We start from the raw sequence: 12,334 nt of genomic DNA on the forward strand, positions 1-12,334 counted from the left end.
TGTTCGTTTTTAGTAGCAGTAGCTTTTAGTTTTACGGTTTAGAAAGGCGGGGCAGCTCTATTCTGTATTTGAGATGTTAAAAGAAGCGTGCCTTTTACTGTGAGAGAAATCCTATTTGGATGTTAGCAGTAAAGTCATCGTGTGAGGAAGAGCAGAGCAGCTTTGGAAGATTTATGTGAGAACTTTTCTTTGCCGACTTCTGTTTATGTATAACTTTAAACATGTTTGAATCACCCTTTATATAGGGAAATAAAGTGTGGAAAAGATAGATAAATAGATAGACAGATAGATAGACAGATAGATAGATAGATAGATAGATAGATAGATAGATAACAAGATATATTGTAAGTAAAAAGAAACTCATCAAATACTCTTTCTTACCATTTCATCATCCTTTCCAAGGAGCTTGGCACAGCCCAGGAACTCCTCATACTTGTGGAAGGGGATGACGGGCTCCGGCAGCTCTCTGAGATACAGCTTCAGTAGAGAAGCTACCGTGTGCACATCTGTGTTACTGCAGAGAGAAACAAGACAGGCAGAGATAGAAATGAGGGAGGGTTGAGAGGTTATAATTTATTATGGGTTCATGTCACGGAGGTTAACACAAATCAACATGATGACTCTTGCAGAAAGAGGACTGTAGGGGATGGGTGGAATGAGAAGGAAAGACAATGTAAATACCATAAGTGATAGTGAACATAGAGAGCTTCAGCTGCAGATCAACACAAATCTAGGATTTTAGATGAGTTATCTGAATGTACTGTTTTTTCAGCAGGGATTACTTCATGTGGGAGAAAAAAACAGCAAACTAAAGCTAGAAAATGGGACATAATTAACAGAAAGGCAGACAGGTAACAAAAACAGCAACAGTGGGAACAACAAGAACACTGGGGCAGCTTACATGATGTGCTAAAAGGCAAAAAGGATTACCACTGTAGGTTCAGAGATACTAACAAGCCAACCAGGTGCAGCTGGTGAGGCAGATAGGAGGTTGCAGCAGCTAATGAGGGACAGTAGGGAACAAAAATGGGGCATGTGTAGATTTACAGGAGGAAGGTAAAGGTGTAGTCCTTGCCATTATATGTCATATATTGCATTAAAGCAGAAGGACAGAGATGTGTCATTGTGTATCTGACATAATGGTGGCACTTCTGAGTGTGATCCTGTATTTTGTGTTTCCAGGACGTGCTGGGATGTTGATGTATGAGCCTGGATCCTGACAGTCCTATCCAGGTTTTATTTATGGTTATCGGAGTAGATGGTGGGAGTGCCAGATGGAGCGAAAGGGGGAGGTTTTCACATTAAAAAAACAGCCCTCAGGCTCATACACAAAACCTAATATGAAGGCAGATTGTAACCTTAATTTAGTTGCCAGCTGATTCTGAGTTAGTACTGGTCTGCAAATACATTATTCTGCAGACTGTGTGAGTTAAAGATTTTATTTCTTGCTTACCCTTTGCAATTCTATGAAATAATGCATTTCTTTCCCCAATAGTATCTGGACAAATATACATTTGATTTTAAAGGCACACAAATGTTCCTAATTTCCCAACCTGTATCAAATAGTCTTGTTTCTCCACAGATATTTTTATTTGTCGTAGCAGGAAAGGACACAGGTGGAACGAATAACATTAATGATGTCTCAGTGAGTCAGTGTGCGCAATAACAACATCCTGGAACTGTTGAATCTAAACGGGATGCAGTCTTTATTGATGTTATTAATTACACCTGTGCTTTTCTGGCTACGACATGTCAGAAGGCCTATTAGATCACTGTTTAGTACCGCTGTGTTTTACAATGCCGTTTTGCACTGTGAAGAGGTAAAATGAGGACGGGAAGGAACAAGACAGAGCTGAGGAGGACATTCAGTAGTTTCACAAAAATTCTCTTTCTCTCAGTTAATGAACCAGCTGTTACACCTGAGTGTGGTAAAAGCAAGACAAATAAACAACACAATTACTCACAACACAGGTATGGGTTCACAAAAGGAGAATAATAGCACTAACACAAGTTATGTTCAATATTTGTAACTTTGGAGTCACACCGGTGACAGAAATAACAAATAATGCATGTAAAAATGACATTGAAATGACATATGGATTTTTATATTTATATAAGAAACATTTCTTTTACATAAACAAACTGATCTGCTCAGAAAGGAAATAGATGAGAAATGCCGCCTTTGTATTTGTTAAGCTGGTTTAAACTTGCATTTTCTTTTCATCATATTCAAATGTTTCTTGGTTTGTTGAGAAGGATCCTTCCTCTGTCTATGTTGCATAATATACACTGTTTTGCATGCAAAATACTGAACATTTAACAAGATAACAAGATGGTATCTAAGAAGATACAACTACACCTTATGCAAACTCACCTCTCCAGGCCAACAGGAGCACCAGTGGTCGTTCCAGAGGTGCAGAACTCAATCAGTCAACATTATGAACATATCAGCTACACATTAAAATGCACTGAGGAAACCCAACCAGCCAGTGTGCTCACGTGTTTGCTTACCAGTCAAAAGAGGGTTTTTCTCCACAGTCGAAGGCATCCTGCAGCTCTTTGACCAGGTTGGCCTGACCTGGCAGCCTGAATAGACCCTCCTCCCGAAGGCCCCATTGCCGAATGAAATCCACACACTGCTCCACCAGCATAGGGGCGAGCTTGTTCCCAAAGCGGCGCTCATATCGCACAGTCTCCTCTAGCTTCTGACCAAAGATCCCTGAAACACCAGACAAAATGTTTAATGACATTATTAATGTGAATTATAGTATGTAATGGCCAGGCTTTCATTTAAACACAATTTGTAGAACAGTCATTTATAATGGGAGAGGTTTAATAATGTTTTATCACAGATATGTAAAAAAAAAAACACACAAAAATTATGGTTTATCTTTTGAAATATGAATTAATAATAATAACTGTCTAACTCTCAAAGTGAAAGGGCCATTTTTCAAATTACAAAAACATTAGCCTACCATCTGCAGATTAGGGCACATCAAAGAAAGCGGTTCAATCGATTGAAAAAGATTTACGATAAGGTCGGCCAGACAGACCAAGCAAAAATATGTACACCCACACACAAAGCCTTAGTCTGATGATCAAATCTCTAACTTCCTGCTGAGCACCTCTCGCCTTTTGTCTGAGGCAGCCGCAGTAGGAAAAAAAAACTGATTTCCATTTGCAGCCGTCTCATGTGGACGCAACACAAGAGGGGATTAAGGCAGCCTTCCTGAGAGATTTGGATCTGCATACTTTTCCGGTCTCCAGATACAGACAGAGGCTACTCACACACATGCATACACGTGGTACGACGAGGTACCACACTGTGACTGAATCAGGCTGAGCTTACCGGGATACTTGGTGCTTTTGACAGCATTTGACACAGCAAGTAATAACTTAGAAATAACTCATTTTAACTCTGAATTATCATGTATATCTAACATTCTTGTATGAAACCATCACATCAATTCACAATCCAAACGCTTAACTTTCATTGCACACACACAGATTCACTATTTGTATCAGGATGTGTTGTCATACTCACCCCTCTTGAAACCAACACAGTTTGTAAGCTTCCGGAAGAAATGCCTATTAATAAATTTGTGATAAGATAACATACCAGAGGTGCAGAATTTAAAGTGCCTGCATTCTAGCATTTTCCAAAAAACTGTCTCAGTCTTTGCAGTTATGACAGACAGCAAAGAAAAAAGCAGTGCAGGAATAAAAGAGATGCATCTGTTTGATAGCAGGTCGGTCAAAGTGTCTCCATTTCCATCTCTCAGAAAATGCTCTTGTTTAATCATCTGTCAGTGGAAAACAAGCAGCTGAACAGTGGAGTCTTTTCTGTGTTCTTTTCTTTCTCCTCAGGGTCGGTCGCTTCAGGCTTTAGGGACTTTTCCACTTCAATCTTTACAGCAACCCAAATAAGACAGAACAGTAAACAGTCACAAATTCCCACAGAATATCTGAAGCTGTATATCCATTTTTTCCCAAATCTTAAACAGAGTAAAATATTAATAAGTCAAGCTCCGCCGGAGGAAACAATGATAAATATCATATCAAAAAGAGCATCAGAGAACAAATGAGAAAAAAGCCAAGTGACTGAATGAAAACGAGGTCATCCTTCCAGACGTTCTGGTCATGAGTCTAGGAATGTTTTCCCGGGTCACATGTACATTTGTGTGTGTGTGTGTGTGTGTGTGTGGACCAGCTTATGAAGTGTGTGTCCATGTGTTTATACGTTATATGTTTGCTGTTCCCACCGGACGGGGGGTCGTACTGCAAAGACTCTGGCACGTGAGAATGAGACCGCCACTCTGCAAGCACTCAACTGTTTCCTTCATCACTCTCACATGCTGTCAGCTACACAGACCTGCTGTTGCACACACACACACACCACACACATTCATATCTACAGTCAAACACACACACACACACACACACACACACACACACACACACACACACAAGGAGAGACTTCCTCATCCTTGTCTTTGATTCTTCGTCTGTGATGTGATTGGAGGAGTGTTCCTCAAATATGTGATGTAATGCTGATATCAACTCCACCAAAAACTGAAATCTTACATGTCTCATGGACAAATGGGGAAATTTTGACCTTAGAGCCTGGTATGATTTCATGTTGCTACAATGAGTTGGAGGAGGGATGCAGTGTACTCTGTCACTGCTACGTTGTTTTGGAAAGCTAGAAAATGTATTGGATTTTGTATTAAAATGAATATTAATATTAAACCTTGCAAACTGTGAAGATGTTGCATTATTCAAGGTAAATAACTCTAACGGTTTTATTAATGTGAAGTCAAGATAAGGCTTTGGGGCTATAAGAATGTTCAAATATTTGTAGGGAGATTTATACAGTTCAGGACGGGTTTATAGACATTGTATATGAAGCCTGTCAGGCTTATATTCATGCTCGGAGGAGATAATTTTAAATATTGAAAAGACAAGAAATCCTTTGGTGCTCACTATGTTTTTAAAATCTTGAAATAGACATAACTAATAAGGCAACAGAACAGACTGTTTCAACTTGTAGCTCAGCAGCAGAATATACAATACTGTGCAAAAAATTTGAGGCACTTTAGATGTTTAGATTCTTATCCATCATGCAGTACCATCAGGGACTGGTCCCAAATTCATTCTGCAGCATGACAATGACCCCAAACATAAAGATAATCATAAAGAACCATCTTCATTAATATAAAGTCCTGCAACAGATGGTTTGGCCCCAACAGAACCCTGATCTCAACATGATGGAGTCAGTCTGTGATTACATGAAGAGACAGAAGCAACTGAGATGCCGAAATCCGCAGAAGAACTGTGACAAGTTCTCCGACATGCTTGGAACAACAAACTGAACTGTGTGTAAGTAATTGGTGCTATTTTAAAGGTATTTTAAAGGGCCTAAAACTTTTGCACAGTACTGTAGATTGCAGGTAATGACTGTATGATCTGATGTCCCTCAGCTATCATATTAACTCAACACCTGTTTGATCAGTTCTGATTTGAGGAATTGTGGTAAAGATCATGTCTGGTGTGTGATCCACAACCAAAAGCCATCACATTTTACTGTAAGGTATCTTTCACCACAATTTTAAACCTTTTAGACACTTAAACTGAACATTAACTGTAAAGTTATGACAGAAATTGGTTGAAAATAGGGCTGCAAATAAAGATGATATTCCTTATTGATTAATCTACTGACTATCTTCTCGATTAATAGTTTAGTCTATGAAATAAATAGAGGATGAAAAACTGTGAAAAAAATGTCATTCAAAATTTCTTAGAGGCCGTGGTAATGTCTTCAATTAGCTTGTTTTGTCTGACTAACAGTCTAAAATGTTAAGATATTCAATTAACTAACTGTTAATTGATATTCAGATTAGTAACCAATTAATTTTCCGTCAATCAACTAATCGATTAATCAACTACTTGTTGCAGCTCTAGTTGAAAATCTTGGCTATCAATTGTTGCTGGAGCCAGACTGAAACAGCCACAATAATGTTGAAATATAAGTGCGTGGTTGTCTCTGATGAAAATTTAGTCCACACCAACAAAAAAAAGTATTTTTAAAATCTTCTATTGACTGAAAAGATATGTGGAAATTACTGTATTACTATCACTGAAACTGTGAGACAAATAATGATGAAATGAATTAAAACAGTCTGGAAATTCTCCCATACAAAGCTATTGAAAACTTAAATACATGTGTGTAGTGTTTTTAATTTAATCTTCTACACAGCATTAATCCAGCAGCAACAACAGTTCAAATTAAGATGAAAACTCTTTCCCAAATTACAAATAAACTGGTAATTACCATGAAATAAATCTCCAAAGATCCAGATGGAGAGGCCACAGCTGCACATTTCTCAAAGGTCTGACTCCAGACTCTCTCTTGTCCAACTGTTTGTTCAAACTGCCCAACAATTAATTCAACATCATAGCGAGTGTTCAGCACAACATGACAGCGAACCTTTGGGGGCTCTGAGCTCTTCTGTGGGTCAAACACAGTGGCTTCGTTTTGGGAGCTCCCTCCCTGTCTGTCTGTCACTCTTTGAACGGGCTCCAGAATTTTTAATCACACTTCAGGGGCACTGACCAGCCAATCAGGGCTCGGTTAGTCTCTGCTGCTACTGCAAAGTATGTGAATATGAGGCTTTGTGTGTGTGTGTGTGTGTGTGTGTGTGCTCTGCATATATGTGTGTGTGTGTGTGTATGTGTGTGTGTGAGGACAGAGGAAGCCCTCCTCCGCTCCAACATGGAGCCACCTCTCTTGTGGCATCTTTGACAAATGGCTCGTCCTTTTGAAGAGCAGTCAACTGCAATAGACATCAAACTCCCTGCACTAAAAACAGAGGGGCCAACTCAGCCTCGTCTATTCACTGTGTCACTGAGAGCGGCCCGTACAGCCCGTCCGGTTACAAATGCCGCACTTGTGCCCTCGCTCATACACAATGTAGGCCAATGTCTGCCAGTACAGTCAATAACAAGCCACAGCGGCACAGCAGGAGACTCAGTAATCAGCACACTGATCCCACCAAAGTCAGGGACAACTTCATGAGAACAATTACAACCTCATGCACTTCTGCTATGAATCACGGTTTACTAAACTAGCATCTTTTCTGGTTTATTTGAAGCATGTAAATGTTTTTAAAACACTAGTTTCCTTTGTTTATTAGCATGCACAGACCAGATGGAAAGCATAAACAAACAATGAGGTAGATGATCCACAGTCAGAAGGGAGATTTGAACAGCAATGGCTTAAGTCCAAATTCTGGTCCATTTTTCACCATGGAGTGAAACATATTGGTGAACAAAAGGAGGCAACCTGTTGATTTACCTTCCAATAAACTCTGAAAACAAAGGGGACATATCATGCATATTTCTAGGTCTATATTTATATTCTGGGGCTCCATTGGAATATTTTTGCATGATTTACAATTCAAAAATCTCCTTATTTATCTTATGCTGGCTCCATATGCAGATCCTCAGTTCAGCTTCTGTTTGAAAAAGGTCGTTTTAGCTGCTGTCTCTTTAAGTACCCCCTCCTGGTGAGCTACCAGAGGATGCCCTTCAGTAGACTTCTGTGGGCTCCCGAGGCTATGTAAACAAACATTAGTAGTCAGATTTCACTTCCTTTACTTGCGCTATACTTGAAATGAAAACTTCTCAAATACATCCATACATGAGTCCGAATCCGATCGGAAATATGCAAGTGAACAACGCAAAAAAAAAAAAACATGGAATAACTCAAACTTAGGGTAGAACAAATCATAGCCTATGTCTCGAATGAATGCACAGACATAGGCTCTAAAAGTTGTTCTCACAAGGGAATTCAAATGTGTGTTTTCAGCTCCTTGTAACACACTATTCCTGCACATACAAGATGCATTTTGTCAGACAGGTTCAGCGCCTTGCTCAAGGGATGCACTTCAGTGGCAGAGATGGTGGTGAGATGGCTTCTAGCCCAGACAGAATAAATGCGTTTTTTCTATCCTACATCCCTGCGGCTAAACTGTGCATACACATCTCATTAGACTGACCTAGTTAACAAGTTATTCATTTAATAAAATCTATACTGACCTCCACCAAAAGGTGCCCATATGACCCTGCGGATCGTCTTCACCCAATCCTCCATGTCATTCTGGGTGCTGGCCATAAGAAGGTACGTCTCATGGTTGGCTGTCATCCGCTCTCTGTCTCCCCCTGTTCACATAAAAGAGAGTGAAAAATAGATTATTAAAAAAAAAAAAATCCTGTATAAAGTAGCCAAAGTCTCTCTAGTAGCAAAATGCTCATAGCAAATTCATGTATAAACTGTCCAACACAAAGAGAAATCATTTGCGATTTTGCTCATCTGATCTCAGATTAACAATTTCAAAAGCATAAAACAAAACAACAAGTTAGAAATAATCCTCCAAATATGTTTAAGAAATAAAAAAGATGTGCTTGGAATAATCATTTGTGTCTAATATGGTTTCTCCACAAAAAATGTTACTAGTTAAATTAATTCTTAAAGTTACATTTACTCCTCCTCTTTCACTGAAACATCCAGAATCTATGAAAATGCAAATATTGTTGATTTCAGAAGTTTAACTACTAGACACAACTGAGAAGTCTTTTATCAGTGTATGTGTGCTGATGGCTTCAGGTTTCCACAACACAATTGTATAAGTTACATGTTTAATCACGATTGGTTTCGAAACTAATTGTGATGTCACAAAATCATGAAAACATCCCTCTAGTGTCAAACTCTGCACATCCATCATTCAGCTCACATATTGAAATGAAGGACCAGTAAATAAAACATCTTTCACAAATCTCATGAAACAAAATTTGCAAACACACACCGTATTGCTGAGAGTAAAGCAATAGTATTTCTTTTTCTTCTTTCTCAAAAATAATACTTTACATTGTGCTATTATGGACACACTTTCAATTTTTTTTCCCATTTACTTGAACCTCACCTTACCACTAGATGTCTCTAAAAATATGGCCATTTTAGATGCACACACTTCCCTTTTATCTCACCCACAGTCATACATCAAAAGAAATGTCTGTATCTAAGGGCAGAAGTGTGTATTCCATTAGAGGCAGCTATCCTGACTCCACTTGTGGATAATGGCCACGAGCACTCGGCTGTCATGTGATACCGCACAGATCAGAGTGGAGGGTCTGGACCTGTTTCACATATTGAATCTGGCTGCAGCAATCACTATGACAACGGAACCATTTGCACAGCTCCACTTCAGCTTTATTAAGATGAAACAAGCAAGCAAACAAACAATTCGTGGCATTTCACAAGGATGCATCTGGTCTATTTATAAAGAAATTAGCTATTAAGAGAGTAATTGTGTGTCACACAGCGGTTGAATTATCCATGACTTTGACCATCAGGGATTCTGCTTCATTGATTGAATCCCAGGATGAGATCGGCTTGTTGCATAAAATATTTATAGACAACAACACAGGATGATAGGCGAGCTAAGAGCTCAGGTTTACCAACATAAACTCCAAGCCATTTGAAATTTACTTGACAGAAAATTATTCACTCTCTGAAGCTGTTTTAGTCAATCGTCTATATGGACTATTTTGAGAATCGAATGTATATTAATCGCAAAAATGCTGAATATTTGCTGCTTCAGAGCTCTCAAATGTGAGAATTTGTTGCTTATTCTTGGTCTTACACTACTATAAATGTAATATTTTTTGGTTTTGGACTGATGGTTGGTCTAAAATAACAGAAAAATGAGGACAAATAAGACATCACCTTGGTATCAAGGGTGTTCTGCTGGGTGTTTTTCACCATTTTCTGATGTCTTACTGACCAAATGATTAATCGATTCATCAAGAAAATAATCACCAGATTAATCGATAATAAAAATAATCATAAGTTGCAGATGTAGTTATAATGGGAGTATGCCGTGGACTCTACATACACACACACACACATTTCTCATTGAACAGTTTTGCTGGTTAGCAAAAAAAAAAAAAAGAAATCAAATTAATTCAACAACTTTTAATTGTTTTCCATAAAAAAATGATCTCCAACTTAACTGTGTGTCTAGTTGTTTGTGTGTTTTTTGGTGTCACAGAAAGGTCAAGTAGTCAGAGAGCAGAACTACCGGCTATATTTGGAGTCAAACTGTGACAGTGAGATTGATGCTCCCTGTCAGTCTTGATGAGATCTCATTAGCAGGCAGCAGATGCCAGTGTTTGCCCTGTGTGGCATTCAACAATGTTCACAATGTTTATTCACTATAAAGCCTCTCTTCAAAACCACTGAAACATGTAAACTCTAAAAAGATGTTTCAGATGAAGAGTCATTACGATGTGTAACTTGAGCTCCTTTCAGATATTCAGTTTCATATTAATATCTTCTTAGTAGATAAAAAATAGAATGTCTTCCACACAAGTACAGGAAATGCTGCACGATGCACTACAGTCCATTTCACGAGGAAGATAAAAGTAATACTCCTCTCTTTTTTTATGCTGCAATCCTTAACAACTTGTGCCTTGTGTCATATATCTTATACCACAGGCATGATTACAGGTATCAGCAGGTGGTGATGTGTTTGTGTGTTTATGTCTGCAAGAGCTCACTCTTGATCCTATGTAGGGGAAACTAATTTGTTTTTCTTACTGGCTGAGAATAATTACTACTTTCAAGACTGAGTAATCTTCGCTCGTCTTGACATTCCTTTTATTGCACATTTCCAAAATTTCCCGACTGCTCCGATGAATTAATGTTATTACCTAAACAATAAAACAGTCATATAATTTGTGGCATCTGTTTCTGCACTTTTAACACTTATCAAACTGATCCATGATGAATCTGTTTTTTTGTTAACAGAGCTACAATGACATTTGCTGTTCACGTTAAGATCAGGTTCCACGTAAAGATCATAATATTTTAAAGTCAGAGTTTACATGATTTTGTTAAAAAAAGGTCTGACAGATGGATGATTATAATTTATGACTTCCAAATATTATTACACCAAGTCCACACAAGCATCATCCATTCATTCATTCATTTATTCATCCATAATAGTGAATATACCTGATTATATCTTGCACAGATCAACTCTCTCATTGCAAGTTTTGACCCATAGCTTGATCCGTGTGCAGGAAACAAGTCCTACATTTGTGCCCTCTGGTCCTGATCCAGTGATTAATCACTACCCACTATTGACTTGCTCTCAGAGTCCATTATTTACACTTCACATGGATTACACAGAATTGATTAGTTTTGTCAATCAAACCCCCGTCTTTAGCCTTGAACATGCAAGGCAACGTTTGTGTTAAGGGTGTATCTGCCTTAAATCTATACAATCATTTACATCCATGTTTAGACACACGCTCTTTGTCCATTCAAGACCAAAAACATAAACAAAGACGTGCTGGAATCACATCCACAATGTCATTTCATCTGTCGCTTCCTCAACATTTTCAGTGATGCTATTTAAAGATCAAAATGATGCACTATGTAAAGCTCACTTACATTCACACATATGAGGCTCCGTCGCTCCAAAAATACTTTTTCTGCAAGACACGTTTAGATTATCAAGCCAAAGTCTCCGTGTAACAAACTCCTCACACCGGCTGATAAAACAACGGTTTTCATGCAGAGAGAGAGAGAGGAGGAGAATATATCGCTGTGTTGGTGTGTCCAATGTGTGACAGAGACCATTACAGGGCTGGTCCAAGATTTTTTGGGGGCTCAAAAGCAGATGGAGTGTTTAAACCTGCAGTAACTGATTTCTTGGCCACTGTGAATACACACATTTTATGTATTATCACTGTTATGGAAAACAGCTTCCAGCAGACATGGATTAATTTATTTGAAGTTGTGTTTCTCACCACCTGTCAGATATAAGTCCTCCTTCCCTCCTCTGTTAGCTTTGTTTTTGGTCTCCTCCACTGATGTATTATAAAAGTTGGGTACCGGACCTAAAATGGCGCCTATTCAGTCCCATAAGAAATGCTCGCAAGGTGTATATGCCAAGTTTCTAGCCTCTGGAGGTATGTGGCCCACTGAATATGTGCAGTAGTGTTTCTCCTGCTGGACCGGCCCGCAAGTTCCTGCTTGGCCCATTGACTTTCTGTTGTGATGACATCACAGATTTTCAAATCGCTTTTCTCAGCTTGAGGAAAGTATTACAAATATAAAACCTCCATGGATCAAAAATCCATAATAGAAAGAGTCATAATTGACCTTGTTTGCAGTTGTCTGTCAACAGTTTTACAGACATCTGTTGCTTGCTTTTTGGGCTGCAGGGGAATTTTTCGCTGCAATATCGCGAGTGGCCACTGGGAAAAA

The 12,334-nt window shown here is 38.7% G+C and overlaps 1 protein-coding gene across 5 annotated transcripts in view; it reads right to left on the minus strand.

The window, feature by feature from the left end:
- Window positions 1-12,334, minus strand: part of arhgap24 (Rho GTPase activating protein 24) — a 71,803-nt gene that overhangs the window by 5,699 nt on the left and 53,770 nt on the right. For all 5 annotated transcript variants that reach the window (XM_067574997.1, XM_067575000.1, XM_067574999.1 and 2 more), the window contains 3 exons: window positions 8,098-8,220; window positions 2,512-2,719; window positions 382-514 (listed from right to left, as the gene is read on the minus strand). In XM_067574997.1, coding sequence (XP_067431098.1) covers window positions 382-514; window positions 2,512-2,719; window positions 8,098-8,220 — 464 coding nt within the window. The remainder of the gene's footprint in view (window positions 1-381; window positions 515-2,511; window positions 2,720-8,097; window positions 8,221-12,334) is intronic.

The sequence above is a fragment of the Thunnus thynnus genome, chromosome 19 (assembly GCF_963924715.1).
Source record: "Thunnus thynnus chromosome 19, fThuThy2.1, whole genome shotgun sequence".
In the NCBI taxonomy this organism is placed as follows: Eukaryota; Metazoa; Chordata; class Actinopteri; order Scombriformes; family Scombridae; genus Thunnus; species Thunnus thynnus.